General features: G+C 43.6%; 1 protein-coding gene across 1 annotated transcript in view; it reads left to right on the top strand.

The window, feature by feature from the left end:
* The first annotated feature begins 400 nt into the window (after positions 1-400).
* The window catches only part of NELFA (negative elongation factor complex member A), a 55661-nt gene continuing 38137 nt past the window's right edge, over positions 401-17924 (top strand). Inside the window, exon 1 of the mRNA XM_089692260.1 lies at positions 401-851. Coding sequence (XP_089548386.1) covers positions 642-851 — 210 coding nt within the window. The 5' untranslated portion in view covers positions 401-641. The remainder of the gene's footprint in view (positions 852-17924) is intronic.

Raw genomic sequence — 17924 nt, forward strand, 5'->3', positions numbered from 1 at the left:
GTAGTTTTAACAGGGCCAGATATATGTGGCGGCTCAGTGTTAAGGCCCACCCGCCAGGTGGCCACATACATGCGTACTGCCGGCGCCAAGAGGTTAATTCAACTATCCAGAATTAGGCGCAGGCCTTTCTGAAGGACCACACCACCAGAAAATTGTTGCAAATACTTTATTGAATGGCCCTCGGTAGGCCTCTGCTGCAATGAAAAGTCTGCGTGTTCACTCATTTTGAATTTTTATTTCAAATTGTACTTGAACGTATTTTGGTCCTTGTAGGCACTTGTACAAACTGGAAAATCGCGTCGTCATGGTGCTGGTGAGCATTGCCATGTAGGGGAGACGCGCTCAGCGTCCATCGGCCATCTTTGATGTGGGCATTCAATGATGGAGATCCTAGCTATCGGTTCAGACGTCTCTAGCCTACAGCTCCCATCTAATTGTTCGCCTTATAACAGTATAGGAATGGAAAGAGACACGAAGCCTCCACCTACAGGTGCCGGCCATGGCAGTGCCCCCGCACACAGGTATCGCGAGAACTCAGCACAGGCACCATTCCGCCTCATAGCGCCAGAGGGGGGCCTCGCAGGTTTTTTTTTTAGGTGTCCTCATAAAATGCCTGCTCGCGATGTTTTTCTTTTCTCAAGATGGCGTCGATGAGGGAGAGCGACACCGGCCTGTGGCTTCACAACAAGCTGGGCTCGGCGGACGAGCTCTGGGCTCCCCCCAGCATCGCCTCGCTGCTCACCGCCACCGTCATCGACAACGTGCGCCTGTGTTTCCACAACCTCTCCTCCGCCGTCAAGCTGAAGCTGCTGCTGGGAATGCTGCACCTCCCGCGCCGCACCGTGGATGAGGTGAGAGTCTCGAGCCGGGGGGACTACACGGCCCAGCGGTGCCGCCTGACACGTGACGCTGGACCGCAGAGCTTGCAGTCTAGCCTGTTAGAGGCCGGTGTCCGTCCAGCACAACATTCTTCACACATTTCATTGTTACCTCCCCCCACTGTCAGATGTATGTTGTCTGTGGCTGACCCCCCCCCCCCATACAATTTCCATAGAAATCAATAAAGACGCATCAAAACGCACAGTGCATTGCTTCCACACGTGTCACCTGTTCACGGTGCTATGTATTGGATGTCAACGCAACAGGTGACACGTCGTGATGTGTTTCCATGAGCTCATGGCTGGTGTGCGCTAGCCTGCGTTGTCAAACACAACATTTTGCCGCGTGGTTGGCGGGCGCTGTGAGGTCCTTCAGGGCGCAATGTGGCGTCCGTTTCATCGCATCATTTGGCTTTATTTTTTTTTTTTTTTTAAAGTAGAACTAAGCCCCACTTACCTGTCACATTGCAGGAACGCGAGTTCCGCTCATTGATTTATTTTTTGCGCGACTTACTTGACTTCACTTGAACAGGCCGCCCTCTGCACATCGCACTGAAGAAGCTCAGGGACCACGTTTCAGGCATGTTTGGAATGCTAGTAAAGCCAATCTTCACCCTCTACATAAAGATCCGACCCCTCTACCCCTCCTCTGCATTAATGATGGGATTTTATATTTCCTATTTTTTTAATTTCCTTTTTTTCTTTTTTTATTCCTTTTTTTGTTTTTCCTTGTTTTGGTCTCTTTATTATTTTAATTTTTTAACTACTTGCCGTCCAGAGGATTTACCTCCCTTCCTGACCAGGCCATTTTTTGCGATACGGCGCTGCGTTACTTTAACAATTGCATGGTCATGCTACGCTGCACCCAAATGAAATATGTCCTTTTCCCCCCACAAATAGAGCTTTCTTTCGGTGGTATCTGGCGTCTGTGTTTCATTTTTTATGCTATTAAAAAAAAAAAAAAAATTTGATAAAAAATTTTCACTTTTTGCTATTAACCCCTCGTCTACCAGGCACTTATACCCACTTCCTGCCCAGGTCAATTTTCAGCTTTCAGCACTGTCAGTTTGACAATTGCACGGTCATGCGACACTGTACCCATACGACATTTTTATCATTTTTTTTTTCACACAAATAGAGCTTTCTGTTGGTGATATTTAATCGCCACTGGGTGTTTTATTTTTTGCAAGATAAACAAAAAAAGAGCAAAAAATGTGAAAAAAAAAAAAGTTTTTCTTTGTTTCTGTTATAAAATTTTGCAGACAGGTAATTTTTCTCCTTCACTGATGTTTGTTAATGAGGCTGCACTGATAGGCTGCACTGCTGGGTGGCACTGATGAGCTGGAAGTGCTGGGTGGCACAGGTGGATGGCACTTCAGAGCACTGATGGGTACAGGTGGGAGGCACTGATGGGTGCTGTGGGAGGCACTGATGGGTGCTGATCATCAGTGCCCTGAAGATCAGTGCCAATCCTTTAGCCAACAATTGCTGGTTCTGGGCAGTACATTCCTTGCGCTGTGACAGCGTGAGTAAAGATCAGCCTATAACCGGCAACTATTTACCTGGTGATCTACTGATCACGTGGTAAAAGGCCGCCGTTTACCGTATCCGGTGATCAGCCGTTTACCGTATCCGGTGATCAGCCGTTTACCGTATCCGGTGATCAGCCGTGTCTGTAGGGCACAGCGATCACTGGGGGCGCGCAGGGGGCGTTTTCTGGAATGACGTCCATGGACATCGTCGCAGAACCAGAGAACCGCGCTGTAGCCGTCTTTCGGCTATAGCACGGTAGGGAACTGGTTAAACATGTTCAGTAACAAAAATTTTAAAAAATCAAATTTCGTCATAAATTTAGGCCAAAATGTATTCTGTTACATGTCTTTGCTAAAATAAAAAAAAATCCCAATAGGTGTAAATGAATTGGTTTACGTGAAAGGTGTAGCGTCTATAAATGGCGGTACATATACTGGAATTTTTTGTTTTATACTAGTAATGGTGATCAGCAACTTATAGCGGAACTGCGGGCAGGCATTCTGACTCTGGGGGGGGGGGGACTGACTTGATGTCACTGACATCCCCAGTGACACCAATAGAGTGATCAGTGCTAATAAAAAGCACTGACACTGTACTAATGACACTGGGCAGGAAGGGGTTAACATCTGGGGTGATCAAAGGGTTTACTGTGCGCTGTGCTTTACTGTGCAAGCACACTGCTTTGTATGGCTCTGCTATGCAGAGTCATACAAAGCAATGTGCAGGAGCTGACGGGAGAGATCTGTATTGTTTACATACAGGTCTCTCCCCTGTCAGTGATGCATGGCTATCGCTGGGTGCTGGTAGGGCATCACCGGGTCCCGCGTATGCCCCCAACCCAAAAATGCAAAATCGTGTGTGAGAGATTTTGCACACCCTGCCACCTTGTAGCAGTATTTCTGCTATAGGGCAGCGAGAATGAAGTTAATTTGTGTGTTTTTTTTTTTTTTTTCTAAACTCTGTGGCCCCACCCCATGCGCATATTCGCCCAGGCGAATGACGTGCGCATGATGCTTCCTGGGATATGCTCATCACATATCCCAAGAACGCCTAGTCTTTCATTCTGAAAAGAGGAGTGGAGCAGGCCTAGCAACAGGTCACCGCAGTGCCCACCAGCTGAAGCCAGAATGCCTCTAAATGAGGACACACGTAACATGGCGGTATGGGACCCGGTGGTGTCTGATAACGAGGATCTTGTGGAGAAACACTGGATTCTCTGGAGGGTGTCTAAACTATGCTGAAAACGCTGTCACAGCGTGAGGAAAGTACTGCTGATAACCGGCAAATGACACAGAAGAAATCTGCACCAATGATCATCAGGGCACTGATGATCACCACCCAGCAGTGCCGTCATTCAGTGCAGCATCATCAGTGCCTCCTCACCAATTCCCACCAGTGCTGCCTATTAGTGCCCATCAGTGCTGCCTATCAATGCAGTCTCATCAACAAACATCAGTGAATGAGAAAAATCACCTGTTTTGCAAAATTTTATTATAGGAACAAAGAGAAACTTTTTTTTTTTGCTCTTATTTTGTATATCGTGCAAAAAATAAAACTCCCAGTGGCGACTAAATACCACCAACAGAAAGCTGTATGTGTGTGAAAAAAATTATAAAAATTTCATATGGGTACAGTGTTGCATGACTGCGCAATTGCCATTCAAAGTGCGACAGCACTGAAAGCTGAAAATTGTCCTGGGCACGAAGGGGGTAAAAGTGCCCGGTATGCAAGTGGTTAAATCTAACTTTAAAAAAAAAAAACAACAAGAAATTTGTGAGGTTTTTTTTCACAGAAATAGAGCTTTCATTTTATATTTGATCACTGCTGGATTTTTATATTATATAGACAAAAAAAAGACTGAATACTTTGAAAAAAAAAAAGCAATATTTTCTGCTTTTTGTTATAAAACATATCCAATAAAAATAAAATTCCTTCATTTATTTAGGCCCAAATGTATTCTGTTACGTCATTGGTTAAAAAAAAAATCCCAATAAATGTATATTATAATGTTTTAATGACTGGAATTTACGTAGCTATAGATGCTATGTTTGTAATGACGGTGATCAGCAATCTATAGTGGGACTGTGATAGGGTGGCGGGCAATCTGGCGCGAACACACTGGGAGGGACACTGACATCGCTAGTGACACTATATAATACAATAGATATAATACTGTACAATTTACTAATGACACTGTCTGGGAAGGGATTAACATCTAGGAGGCAATCAAGGGGTTAACGGTGTGCCGAACAATGTGTGCTTTTCTCTTTTTTTTTCTTTTCTTTTTTTTTCTCCCTGCTTTTCAGGGAGAAGAAACAGCCAGATCACTCTTCTGTTTACACCGAATTCTGTGTGTTTTGTAAATACAGATCTCTGTGATGTGATTGGACACAGATGATCAGCAGGTTTCAGACAAATTCAATGGCTGAAACCTGCTAACAAACTTGTGCTGTGTCCAATCACAGCATTAGTCAGCAGGGGGCGTTTGCCTGAAACCTGGAAGCCAGGCGGCAATGTACGGGTATGTCGCCTAGCTTGGCACTGCCACCTGCTTGCAGTAAATGTACTGTGAGGGGGTAGAAAATCGGGGTGTACACATGCTGCAGCAGAAAAGCGCAATGTACGTGTTTACAGCAAGGTGTTTTGGGTGTTTGGGGGGTCATGCAGTGAGGAGTTGACCAAACGCCCGCTAAATAGCCATCCACCAACAGATTAGTTGTGCATGATCTTCAATCCCAAACATATGAAGCATCTACTGATCAGATGATGAGGAACAGCCAAAGGGAGAGCTATACATTGCTCATGCCTTTCATGTATGACCATCGTGCCCCTTTTCTGGATGTGCTATATGTTCTTGTATTGCCACTCTTTTTGATGGCTGGGCTCCCAGAAATTGCACCTCAATATTGTCATACTTCTGCTACACTATTTGTACTCTGTAATACATATCAGTTTTTGTTGGATTTGTTGAAAATTCAATAAATCTTTTGTGAAATAAAGCCATTCACCACAGATCGCTCTTCAGAGGTGACACCAGTGTAAAGGAGTCCTAAGGCTTCTTTCCAGTGGGTGGTAAAAACAGGTGGTTGTGCCAAAGATTTACCATCCACCTAAAGTCTACAGTACAGCTGGAAGGTGCTTTTCAAATACCGTGGCTGCAACAAATTTAATGCGTACCATTCAAGTCATTATGGCTGCCTCCTGAAAACCTGACAGCGGCTGCTTAGCCGCGCTGTGAGAAGCAATCCAGCACAGGATGGACTAGTGTGAACTTCTGTTAAGGGAGGTTTATAACCCCTGTTGGGTTTTTTTTGCCATCTGTGTCCCATTGATGAGATTTCTTTTCACTTCCTGTCCCATTGCCAAACTGAGTGAGGGGAAATCCCTCAAAATTTAGAGGAATCCTTGGTTTTCACTGGAACTGGTGTCTCCATTGGAATATTTCTCTTCTGTTCTTGTACTGCGGACCACCCAAAATTAGGGCTTTTTTTCACTTTTGATAGCAGGAAACAGAAAAAATAGTGAGGGTGCATATTCCTGATGGGGGCACAGACTGCAATAAAACCTGACAGGAGTTCTGATTCCTCTCCACTCTATTGAAAAGTAAAAACTGTTGCCTTCAGTTATACATAATGACACGTCATTCATGTCTCCACCCTGCTGCCATCAGTGTGCTGTGGAAAAATGAGGCATGTCTGCATTTCTCCATACTGCACATCACACCTGTGTTGTGATGCAAACAAGGCACATAGAAGACATATGTTGTGTCCTAGCCCTGCCTGACACATCCGCTGTGAAAAAGCACTGGTCACTGCGCTGTGTATGAACTACAAAATGGGAAAACGCATCACTCAATGCATGTACATTAAAAATCTGTGTTTTTCACACCAGAAGGCACATCAATGCAAGGGGAAAATGTTTGCATTCTACATAAAGATTTTTGTAGTGAAGGAAAAAACAACAAAAATCATTTTACTAAATGCAAGTAAATGCACATGTGGGAATGCACACCGAGCACTGGGATTGCTGTGAGAGCCCCACACGTGGGAGGATTTGTATCATCTGAGGCCAGTCACTTCACTGGGTATATGTCAGGGTTTACACCCACTTTAAACAGTTAATTTGGACCAAGATGGTTCAAATGAACTATTCCCTTGACTACAGATGTAGTGGTTGTGTGCACTGTATAAGCCTCAGGTATATAGTACACAGCTCCAACAGTGAGATGGAGACTTCCATTCCCTCTCCTGGAACAAAATATTCAAGATGAGGGATGCTCAGGCTTTCACGGGGAGTTGAGTACTCTATGAATTAATACACAGCTTTCTCTGATTGGCTGAGTTGGAGAGGGGCACCCAGGGGCAGACTGACCATTTGGAAACTCGAGCACTGCCCGGGGGTCAGGGGGCCCCATGAGATGCCCCTGGTACCTTTTTCATAGGCTTTTTTGAGTTTGTACACAGGGGCCTCATGATCCCCTATTGCCCGTGGGCCCCATGAGTTGTCAGTCCACCCCTGGGGGCACCAATGACATCACAAATTGACTTGGCCAATTAGAGGAATCTGTGTATTCACACAGCTCCCTGTGAAAGCCTGAATGCTTCTTAGCCCAATTCAATTTTGTTCCATTAGTGGGACAGAACGATGTCGTCCTGCCGAAAGACAGCCCTGTATACTTGTAACTAAGGCTATATACAGTTTATACCGCTCTCTCAGCTGCTGAAAATGTAAGCAAAGTAAATCGATTATTTGGACCAACTTGACCCAAACTATTTAAAATTGAATGAAACCTGGAGATCAAATTTAACATGAACCTGTCAGGACTGAAATATGGAAGCTACTATCATTGGCTTAAAGTGGAAGTAAGGTCAAGAAAACCACTGATACCAGATCAATTCTTCCGAGCCATTTCATTCCTGAGATATCAAGGTGGTTGTTCATAGTAATGTCATTTGTACATGCCCAGTCTCTCCTATTCCTGACATCTTGGTTGTGCTGAGATAAGGAGCTTGTCTTAAATGGGGTTCTGAGGTTTTTGGCTGGGTGGGCAGATCAATTTCTTTTCCAATAGGAATAATCAACAGCCTATTCAGCCGATGTGCCACACACAAGTAAATTTAATTTGAATCATGGGCAAGGGTTACCTACTTGTTTTGTTCTGGGGGAAAAGGATGGCGGAGATATACCCGTCTGACCCACCGGTCCCTTCAGCTCCTGCTACCCTGCGTGGTCCAGCAATCTTGTAAATGGACTGTTCATGACATCAGATGGGAACAGTCCACCGCTGGACCATGGGGGAAAACGGTTTTCCAGAGGATCAGCAAGTGAGTATGAGCTTTGTGCTCACCCGTAGAAAAAACGAGCAGCTGATCCATGCAGCGGGGGGCACAGCCCCACTGCATGGTGAAAAAAATTGACTGGAGTTCTGCTTTAATGTACAATTATAAGTTGTTGATTGCATCTACACTCACTGGCCACTTGATTAGGTACACCTGTTCGATTGCTTGGTAACCCAAATTGCTAATCAGCCAATCACATGGCAGCATTTAGGCATCTAGATGAAAAAGACTTGCTTAGGTTCAAACTGAGCATCTGGGGGAAGAAAGGGGATTTAAGTGAATTTGAACGTGGCATGGTTGTTGGAGCCAGGTGGGCTGGTCTGTGTATTTCAAAAACTGCTGATCTACTGGGGTTTTCATGCATAACCATCTTTAGAATTTACAGAGAATGGCCTGAATGAGAGAAAATATCCAGTGAGCGGTTGTGTGGATGAAAATGCCCCGTTGATGTCAGAGGAGAATGGGCAGACTGATGTCGGTTGTGTGGATGAAAATGCCCCGTTGATCTCAGAGGAGAATGGGCAGACTGGTGTCGGTTGTGTGGATGAAAATGCCCCGTTGATCTCAGAGGAGAATGGGCAGACTGGTGTCGGTTGTGTGGATGAAAATGCCCCGTTAATGTCAGAGGAGAATGGGAAGACTGGTTCGAGATGATAGGCAACAGTAACTCAAATAACCACTCATTACAACCAGGTATGCAGAATAGCATCTCTGAACGTGCAACATATCAAACCTTGAAGCAGAAGGGCTACAGCAGCAGAAGACCACACCGGGTGCCACTGCTGTCAGCTAAGAACATGAAACAAGCTACAATTCACACAGGCTCACCAAAATGGGACAAGAGAAGATTGGAAAAACGTTGCCTGGTCTGATGAGTCTCCATTTGCAGCTGTGACATTCAGATTGTAGGGTCAGAGTTTGTTGTAAACATGAAAGCATGGATCCATCCTGCCTTGTATCAATGGTTCATGGATGTGCAGCCGACAAATCTGCAGCAACTGCATGATGCCATCATGTCGATATGGACCAAAATCTCTGAAGAATGTTTCCAACACCTTATTGAATCTTTGCCACGAAGAATTAAGGCAGTTCTGAAGGCAAGAGCAGGTCCAACCCGGTACTAGCAAGGTGTACCTAATAAAGTGGCCAGTGAGTGTATTTCCACCATGTAATTTCATAAGAAAATTGATATACAATCGTATTAATGAAGTATCCCAGTACTGCCAATCAGTGCAAAATGATTGATAATATCCTACCCAGATCTTTCAACTTTGAATCCATTTGGAAATTGATCAGACAGAAAATTATGGCTATTCAGTTGTTTGAAGATTTGACCATTTTGATTAAATCTCACGTGGTCGGGATAATAAAAAAAAAAAAAATCGTAGTGTGTATGGCCACCGTTAAAGTAGACCATGTCAAGATAGCAGATGGATAGCTTGTATGTAATTCATCTTCTCACCTCATTTTCTCAACAAGCTGTACAGTAAAAGGTATGAGTTCTGACACTTTTTTTTGTTAGAAGTATGAGATTAGCCTAGAAATGGTGAACATCAGAAGTGTAATTGGGAAGGGAAGAAACACAGCTGGAGGTCAGATGATTTTCTGTGCCCCAAGGGTGACTACATGATCTTCTGTTTGTTGAAAGTGTACTTTGTTTTTGTGCCAGCTTTCCTTTATTAGTTTTGTTGGGTGTCAGAGCACTCAAGGACTGTTTCACGTCATACCGGTTAAAGAGAACTCGTTTACATCGTAACCTGATAATGTAAACAATGCCACAATCGGCAAACATAATTCTGAAGATTGCAGGGGTTGAACTACACTGCTAAAAAAAAAAATTACGAACACTTTTTTTAATCAGAGTATAGCATCAAGTCAGTTAACTGACAAGATCAATATTCCAGGAGTTTAAGTAGCAGAGGGGGTTGTTGATCAGTTTCAGCTGCCTTGGTGTTAATGAAATTAACAGGTGCACTAGATGGGCAACAATGAGACCCCCAAAACAGGAATGGTTGTACAGGTGGAGGCCACTGACATTTTTTTTCCCCTACTCATCTTTTCTGACTGTTTTTCACTAGTTTTGCATTTGGCTAGGGTCAGTGTCACTACTGGTAGCATGAAGCAATACCTGGACCCTACAGAGGTGCACAGGCAGTCCAACTCCTCCAGGATGGCACATCAATACGTGCCATTGCCAGAAGGTTTGCGGTGTCTCCCAACACAGTCTCAAGAGCATGGAGGAGATTCCAGGAGACAACCAGTTACTCAGAGCTGGACAGGGCCGTAGAAAGTCCTTACCCCATCAACAGGACCAGTATCTGCTCCTTTGTGCAAGGAGGAACAGGATGAGCACTGCCAGAGTCCTACAAAATGACTTCCAGCAGGACACTGGTGTGAATGTCTCTGACCAAATAATCCAAAACCGACTTCATGAGGGCCCGTCGTCCTCTAGTGGACCCTGTGCTCACTGCCCGGCACCATAGAGCTCAATTGGTATTTGCCGTTGAACGCCAGAATTGGCAGGTCCACCACTGGCGCCTTGTGCTTTTCACAGATGAGAGCAGGTTCACCCTGAGCACGTGACAGATATGAAAGGGTCTGGAGAAGCCGTGGAGAACGTTATGCTGCATGTAACATCATTCAGCATGACTGTTTTGGTGGTGGGTCAGTGATGGTCTGGGGAGGCATATCCATGGAGGGGTGCACACCTCTACAGGATAGACAATGGTACTCCGACTGCCATTAGGTATCAGGATGAAATTCTTGGACCCGTTGTCGGACCCTACGCTGGTGCACTGGATCCTGGGTTCCTCCTGGTGCACAGCCTCATGTGGCGAGCGTATGCAGGCAGTTCCTGGAAGATGAAGGAATTGATGCTATTGAATGGCCCCCACGCTTGCCTGACCTAAATCCAATAGAACACCTCTGGGATATCGTGTTTCGGTCCATCCAATGCTGCCCGGTTCCACCTCAGACTGTCCAGGAGCTCAGTGATGCCCTGGTCCAGACCTTGGAGGAAATAGCCCAGGACACCATCCGTTGTCTCATTAGGAGCATGCCCCGACGTTGTCAGGCATTCATACAAGCACGACATGGGGGCCATACAAACTACTGAGTATCATTTTGAGTTGGTGCAATGAAATTTCAGCAAAATGGACCAGCCTGCTACATAATTTTTTTACTTTGATTCTCAGGGTGCACACCGATTTGTGCACAATATTTGCCAGTTTATTCTATAGACCATCACAACAGTGGTCCTCATCCAGAGACCATCACCTCTAGAGAATGTGGGTGGGAACCATGTTTGTGGTTGTCTGTGGAATAAATTGGCCAATGTTGTGCCACCATCAGTGTGTGGCTCTCCATTTATTTTGCGTGCTTGCATTGCAGATGGCTCTATTTAAGCTTTGGCCCTGGCATTCAGGAGACAGTGGGAGAGCTGACTTTGAGTGTAGAGAATGGTGTGTTCTTTCTCCACACTGTATTTGTGTGTGTTTAGAGGACATTTCTAAACTGATACAAATGCATGTAGTTTTTTTTCCAGGGGTGCCATCCACAATTTGCTGTCCGTATTACACTTGTGCCGCACTTTTCCAGGACAGCAAGAGCATGTGAAAACTATTCCCCATTAAATCCCATGTAATTGTTTACACTGCAGATGTGCAGAGCTTTCAAAAGTCCTGCGTACTCCATTGACTTACAATGAAAGGTACCTTTTTTGATACAGTTTTTCAAAAGCGCATGAAAACAGCACCTTCCATTGTAAGTCAATGGGAACGCTGCAATAGCGGATCAGTGTGAAAGTGTCCCTAGAGATAATACAATTCTGTGAATCCAGGAACTGATTACAAATTTAGACTTCAACTGAATTGTCTCAATCCACATTGGGCATTTTTATTTTTTATGCTGCTAACATTAAAGTGATCCTAAAGGTTGATTTTGTTATTTTATTAAAAAAAAAAAAAAAAAACATGTTATACTTGCCTGCTCTGTGCACTGATTTTTCACAGAGCAGCCCTGATCCTTTTCTTTTTTGGGTCCCCTGCTGGTGGTTCTGGCTCCACCCTCCTGCCAAGTGCCCCCTATAGCAAGCCTCTTGCTATGGGGGCACTCAAGCAGGTTTGCTCCTGAGCCATGTCCCTGTGAAGGGGTATTGCAGAGCACGGTTCGGCCCAACAACAAAAAAGATGGACTCCAGGAAGTAAATGCTGCAATGAATCATCTGGCCTTACTCAAGATGGCCACTGCTAGAAATGCTGGAGAGGAGAGAATCAGTGATTTGTGATTTCTAAACAAAATAAACAATGGAGACATGGATGAATGGGTGTTTGCTTTGAATGATAAATATGAATAAAATGGCATTTTCAGTTTGTGGTGCTCAGATACAGTTGTGATTTAGGTGTGGCTAAAAGCAGGAACATCTATATGTAGGAAATGGTGATCAGGAACCTTAAACTTGCTTGTACATCTAAGGCCGGGTTCACGCCTAAGTGGTTTTCAATGTGTTTTCACTTTTGCAGAGACGCATTACATTCTATTTAAAGTGGTTTCATATAGGTCATGTTTACATACAGTCAGGTCCGTAAATATTGGGACATGGACACAATTCTAACATTTTTGGCTCTATACACCACCACAATGAATTTGAAATGAAATGAACAAGATGTGCTTTAACTGCAGACTGTCAGCTTTAATTTGAGGGTATTTACATCCAAATCAGGTGAACGGTGTAGGAATTACAACAGTTTGCATAGGTGCCTCCCACTAGTTAAGGGACCAAAAGTAATGGGACAATTGGCTTCTCAGCTGTTCCATGGCCAGGTGTGTGTTATTCCCTCATCCCAATTACAATGAGCAGAGAAAAGGTCCAGAGTTCATTTCAAGTGTGCTATTTGCATTTGGAATCTGTTGCTGTCAACTCTCAAGATGAGATCCAAAGAGCTGTCACTGTCAGTGAAGCAAGCCGTCATTAGGCTGAAAAAACAAAACAAACCCATCGGAGAGAGAGCAAAAACATTAGGTGCGGCCAAAGCAACTGTTTGGAACATTTTTAAAAAGAAGGAATGCACCGGTGAGCTCAGCAACACCAAAAGACCCGGAAGACCACGGAAAACAACTGTGATGCATGACCGAAGAATTCTTTCCCTGGTCAAGAAAACACCCTTCACAACAGTTGGCCAGATCAAGAACACTCTCCAGGAGGTAGGTGTATGTGTGTCAAAGTCAACAATCAAGAGAAGACTTCACCAGAGTGAATACAGAGGGTTCACCACAAGATGGAAACCATTGGTGAGCCTCAACAACAGGAAGGCCAGATTAGAGTTTGCCAAACGACCTCTAAAAGAGCCTTCACAGTTCTGGAACAACATCCTATGGACAGATGAGACCGAGATCAACTTGTACCAGAGTGATGGGAAGAGAAGAGTATGGAGAAGGAAAGGAACTGCTCATGATCCTAAGCATACCACCTCATCAGTGAAGCATGGTGGTGGTAGTGTCATGGCGTGGGCATGTATGGCTGCCAATGGAACTGGTTCTCTTGTATTTATTGATGATGTGACTGCTGACAAAAGCAGCAGGATGAATTCTGAAGTGTTTCGGGCAACATTATCTGCTCATATTCAGCCAAATGCTTCAGAACTCATTGGACGCCGCTTCACAGTACAGATGGACAATGACCCAAAGCATACTGCAAAAGCAACCAAAGAGTTTTTTTAAGGGAAAGAAGTGGAATGTTATGCAAAGGCCAAGTCAATCACCTGACCTGAATCCGATTGAGCGTGCATTTCACTTGCTGAAGACAAAACTGAAGGGAAAATGCCCCAAGAACAAGCAGGAACTGAAGACAGTTGCAGTAGAGGCCTGGCAGAGCATCACCAGGGATGAAACCCAGCGTCTGGTGATGTCTATGCGTTCCAGACTTCAGGCTGTAATTGACTGCAAAGGATTTGCAACCAAGTATTAAAAAGTGAAAGTTTGATTTATGATTATTATTCTGTCCCATTACTTTTGGTCCCTTAACAAGTGGGAGGCACATATGCAAACTGTTGTAATTCCTACACCGTTCACCTGATGTGGATGTAAATACCCTCAAATTAAAGCAGACAGTCTGCAGTTAAAGCACATCTTGTTCATTTCATTTCAAATCCATTGTGGTGGTGTATAGAGCCAAAAATGTTAGAATTGTGTCGATGTCCCAATATTTATGGACCTGACTGTACATTACTGTGTGTGTGTTTGGTTTTTTTGATAGAAAGGGTCAGGGACTTTCATTACCCGCATCAAATTGCGCTTTTGGTTTCATAGACTTCAAGATGTAGCGCTTGTGTTTTTGATACGGTTTTGCTGGTTTCTCCCACAGGGCAAAAGCCACCTCCCAAAAACACATCACAAATGCAATAAACAATGTGTGCGTGAAAAAACCTGGAAAATGGATCAACCTGCATAAGTGTGAACCAGGCCTAAGATAGGAGTGCCAGGGTGAATGAGGCTTTTAGAATTTGGAAAATTTCCATTATAATCTATCTAAACCGGATGTGCCAGATTTCAATAGAAGTAAAATTGTGTAAAGAACACTTGTGTCTCAGTGAGTCTGTATTGTACCTGAGCTCCCAGGTCTGCCTATCTACCAAAGTAGGTTCAGGTAACATGGGGGACCATGGAACCCTGTTGAATGTTTTGCTGGGGAACTTGAGGTGGGAACAGCCATTTCTAAACTGGATATCTTTATTGATGATGGAAGATGATGTGGTCTTGTCTTCCATTCAGTGTGGTTGTTAATCTGGAGTGTGATCTCATTTTATGTCTTCCTATAATGAGCAAATATGAAGGCGGCCAGTGCTGACCTCTAATGTTGTATGGCTTCAATGATGGTCCAAATGCTTCAATGCTTTGATTCACTGATCTGGAAAAACAATATGCACATCAGGTGTATTCTTTATGCCAGAAAGTATTTAAGTTGGAGACTGCTTCGTATTGAATGTTTTTATAAACTGAATTCATTAATTGCTTGTTGTAACTGTATATCATCTTTGTCTCCCAAAACACTTCCATGAGCAGAGAGCCGTTCAAGCTGTACTGTGCCCCACATATGTGTACATCAGGTAAACATACCAGAGATGAAACCCCTACTAAAGCTGGCCATACATGGATCATCAGGCTGATTAATTGAAAGAAAAAAAAAGCAGATTCCCCCATCCATAATAAGTGAGGTTGATCATTTGACAGCCACAGAAGGATCGAAATTTGTCTGATCCATGCTGAACTGGTCAAATTGTGATCCGTTTATAGACCGCTTGTGGCGGGGTACACACCAGCCAATAATTTGAAAACTGATTGCAGTGGATCGCTTAAAGGCATTTGGGTGATGATCCAGCAACCTCCAGAATACCTAAATTTAGTTCCATTTTTCTGCTGATTGGCAGATTATCATGGAGCTAATGCCCCTAAATAATTCAGCCTGTGGTTGCGACACAGCCCCATTGGATTGAAACAATGAGTTTGAGAGGTGGTGCCACCAGTTAACATGGCAAGCCACATTAAATTTACCATGATGCAAAGCGCTGTGACATATGAACACATCAGATGGAGAATAGAGTGACCGTTTATAGTAACACTTATGAATGCTGTGCTGCTAACCCCTTCTTGGTGGTCCTTTTTAAGAGGGTTTCAACATTGGGAGGCAGAACGGACTCCCCACTTAAGTGATCACTGTGGTTGGCTGTCACATGATAGCCCATCCCACTGGTTCCCGATCATATATAGAGACTGGGCACTGTCGGGCCCATAGATGCATATGTGCTGCTTTTGGTCATTAAAGGCCCACCCACCCTGCTGGTGCACATAAAGTCTGTGGTTAGCAAGCGGATAAAGTACAACAAAAGTCTTGTGGGTTCCCCATTATGTAAATGTTCCAGCCTCTCAGTAGTCTTGGGAGATGGTCCTATACCCTTTTTAGCTCCATAATAGTTTAAATTTCAATGTTGGCTTTCTGCTGCCCTCCTAAAGAGTATGGTGGGCAGAGTTATCATGCACTTCTCCCTCAAGCTACCCAGTAAACTACATTTCCATATTTTCGTTGGTTGCATATAGAGGGGCATGTCAGTGGGAGACATACCGAGTAATGCATGAGCTTGGCATATGCTCTTGGTATACTCACTGTGGAACTTAGAGGTTGTAAACCCCAAAAAATCAAGATTGACCAGTTCACCTCACACAACATAACAGCAGAAGTCATTTGTCATCACACCCCCTCTCCTGTGACTGACAGACTCATTAGGAGTCTCATGCATAAGCATGCGAGAAGGGGGCGCCTGTCCTGCAGCCATCCACACAGATCACTCCCGAAATTGCCCAGCAAATGGCGTCACGCAGATTTAACCCCACAGCTGCCAGGGAGAAAGCTAAGCAGGAGGATCACAATTAACCCCTCAATGACTGGCAACTATTGCTGTGTAACTATTGGGCGTTACTTGAAAGTAGGGCACTACAGTAAAAAAAAAAAAAAAAATGGGGCATAGGAATTTGACCGACTTTGTGAAGTGCCAAATTGTAATGGCTAGACGGCTGGGTCAAAGCAACTCCAAAACTACAGTGGAATGTTTCCAGTCTGCAGTAGTCAGAACTACCAAAAGTGGTCCAAGGAGGGGAATCTTGTGAACTGGCAACAGGGTCATGGGTAAGCAAACGCTCACTGATGAATGTGGGGAGCGAACGCTGGCCCGTGTAGTCCGATCCAATAGAATAGTTACTGAACAATTTGATGCTGGTTCTGATAGGAGTCAGCAGGGTGGATTTGATTTAAATCCTAGTTTTCTACATAAAGACTAATTCTTGCTGGTATAACTTTAATATGCAAGTAGATGAAGATTTTTAGAATAACTTTTCATATTAGTTTTTTTATCCCCAGTTTAATAGGTTAATCATTCATATTTGGACAACTTTTCTGTTGTACTTAGGAAGGAGAAAAATAATCATTACCTTAATAATAACAATTTAATAGATTTATTCATCTGAAACAATAACATTCCAGCATATGTGATTTGCCTAAACAAACATCCATGTTTGTTAACTAATTTGGCTAAACAAAATATATATATTTTAAGAAACTTAGACTGTCAGCCCCTTCCTCCTCCTCACACTTAGTCTCACTTTCTTCTTGTGCAGATCTATTCCACTCCAAACAATCAGAAAAATATTGTTTCTATTCTATTCACTGAACTTCTTGAAATTTAGCACTGAAGGGGTTGATTCTGTATTCATAGGTTTGTAGAAGTTAGGATGAAGGTCTTTTTCTTAACTCTGTTCATGTTATAACATTTTTGCTGTGAAGAGGCATGTGATCTCCGCTGAGTCAAATTCAGTTTTGAGAACTGCAAAAGTAAACCAACATCTGTGATAATATCTTGTAGGCAGAGAAACTGCCCAATAATCTTACAAAAACCTCTGGAAGAGCATGACATTGTGAATGGATTCATGGAATTTATTTACCAAACAAATTAAACATATACAGCCTTATTCTACATAATTAAAAAACTAATCTTTATTTCATGATGGAATAACCTTTGGATGGTAATATATTTTCCTCAAAAAGCATTTTATTTAAAAAAAAAAAATCTGATTTTAAATCTGATTTTTTTTGATTTTTAAAAAAAAAATCATTGATTTTTATCCACCCTGGGAGTCAGAACACGGTGCATCTCAGTCTGTTGCGTATGAGGCTTCAGAGTGGACAGGGTGCCTGTTTGATCCATGTCCATGGCCAAAAGTGACTACAATCTGCACGTGGACATTAGAACTGGATACCACAGAGCAATGGAAGAAGGCGGCCTGGTCTAATGAATTAAAGGATGGTTTAAGGAACACAACAGTGAGTTTGAAGTGTTGACTTGGCCTCCAAATTTTCCGGTTATCAATCCAATTGTGTATCTGTGGGATGTGCTGGAAGAACAAGTCTGATCCTTGGAGTCACCAGCTTGCATCTTACAGGACTTCAGTGATCTGCTACAGGTGGCTTGGTGCCAGATACCACAGCACACCTTCAGAGGTCTAGTGGAGTCCATGCTTCAATGGGTTATGATGGGTGGTCATAATGTTATGGCTGATGGGTTTATATTGCTGTTTACCAGTCCTGCAATATGGTGACTGCAGTTGTGTGTTTTTTTTTTTTTTGTTT

This window comes from Staurois parvus, unplaced genomic scaffold, assembly GCF_062004578.1.
Source record: "Staurois parvus isolate SC_StPar_1 unplaced genomic scaffold, SC_StPar_1.0 ptg000581l, whole genome shotgun sequence".
Lineage (NCBI taxonomy): Eukaryota > Metazoa > Chordata > Amphibia > Anura > Ranidae > Staurois > Staurois parvus.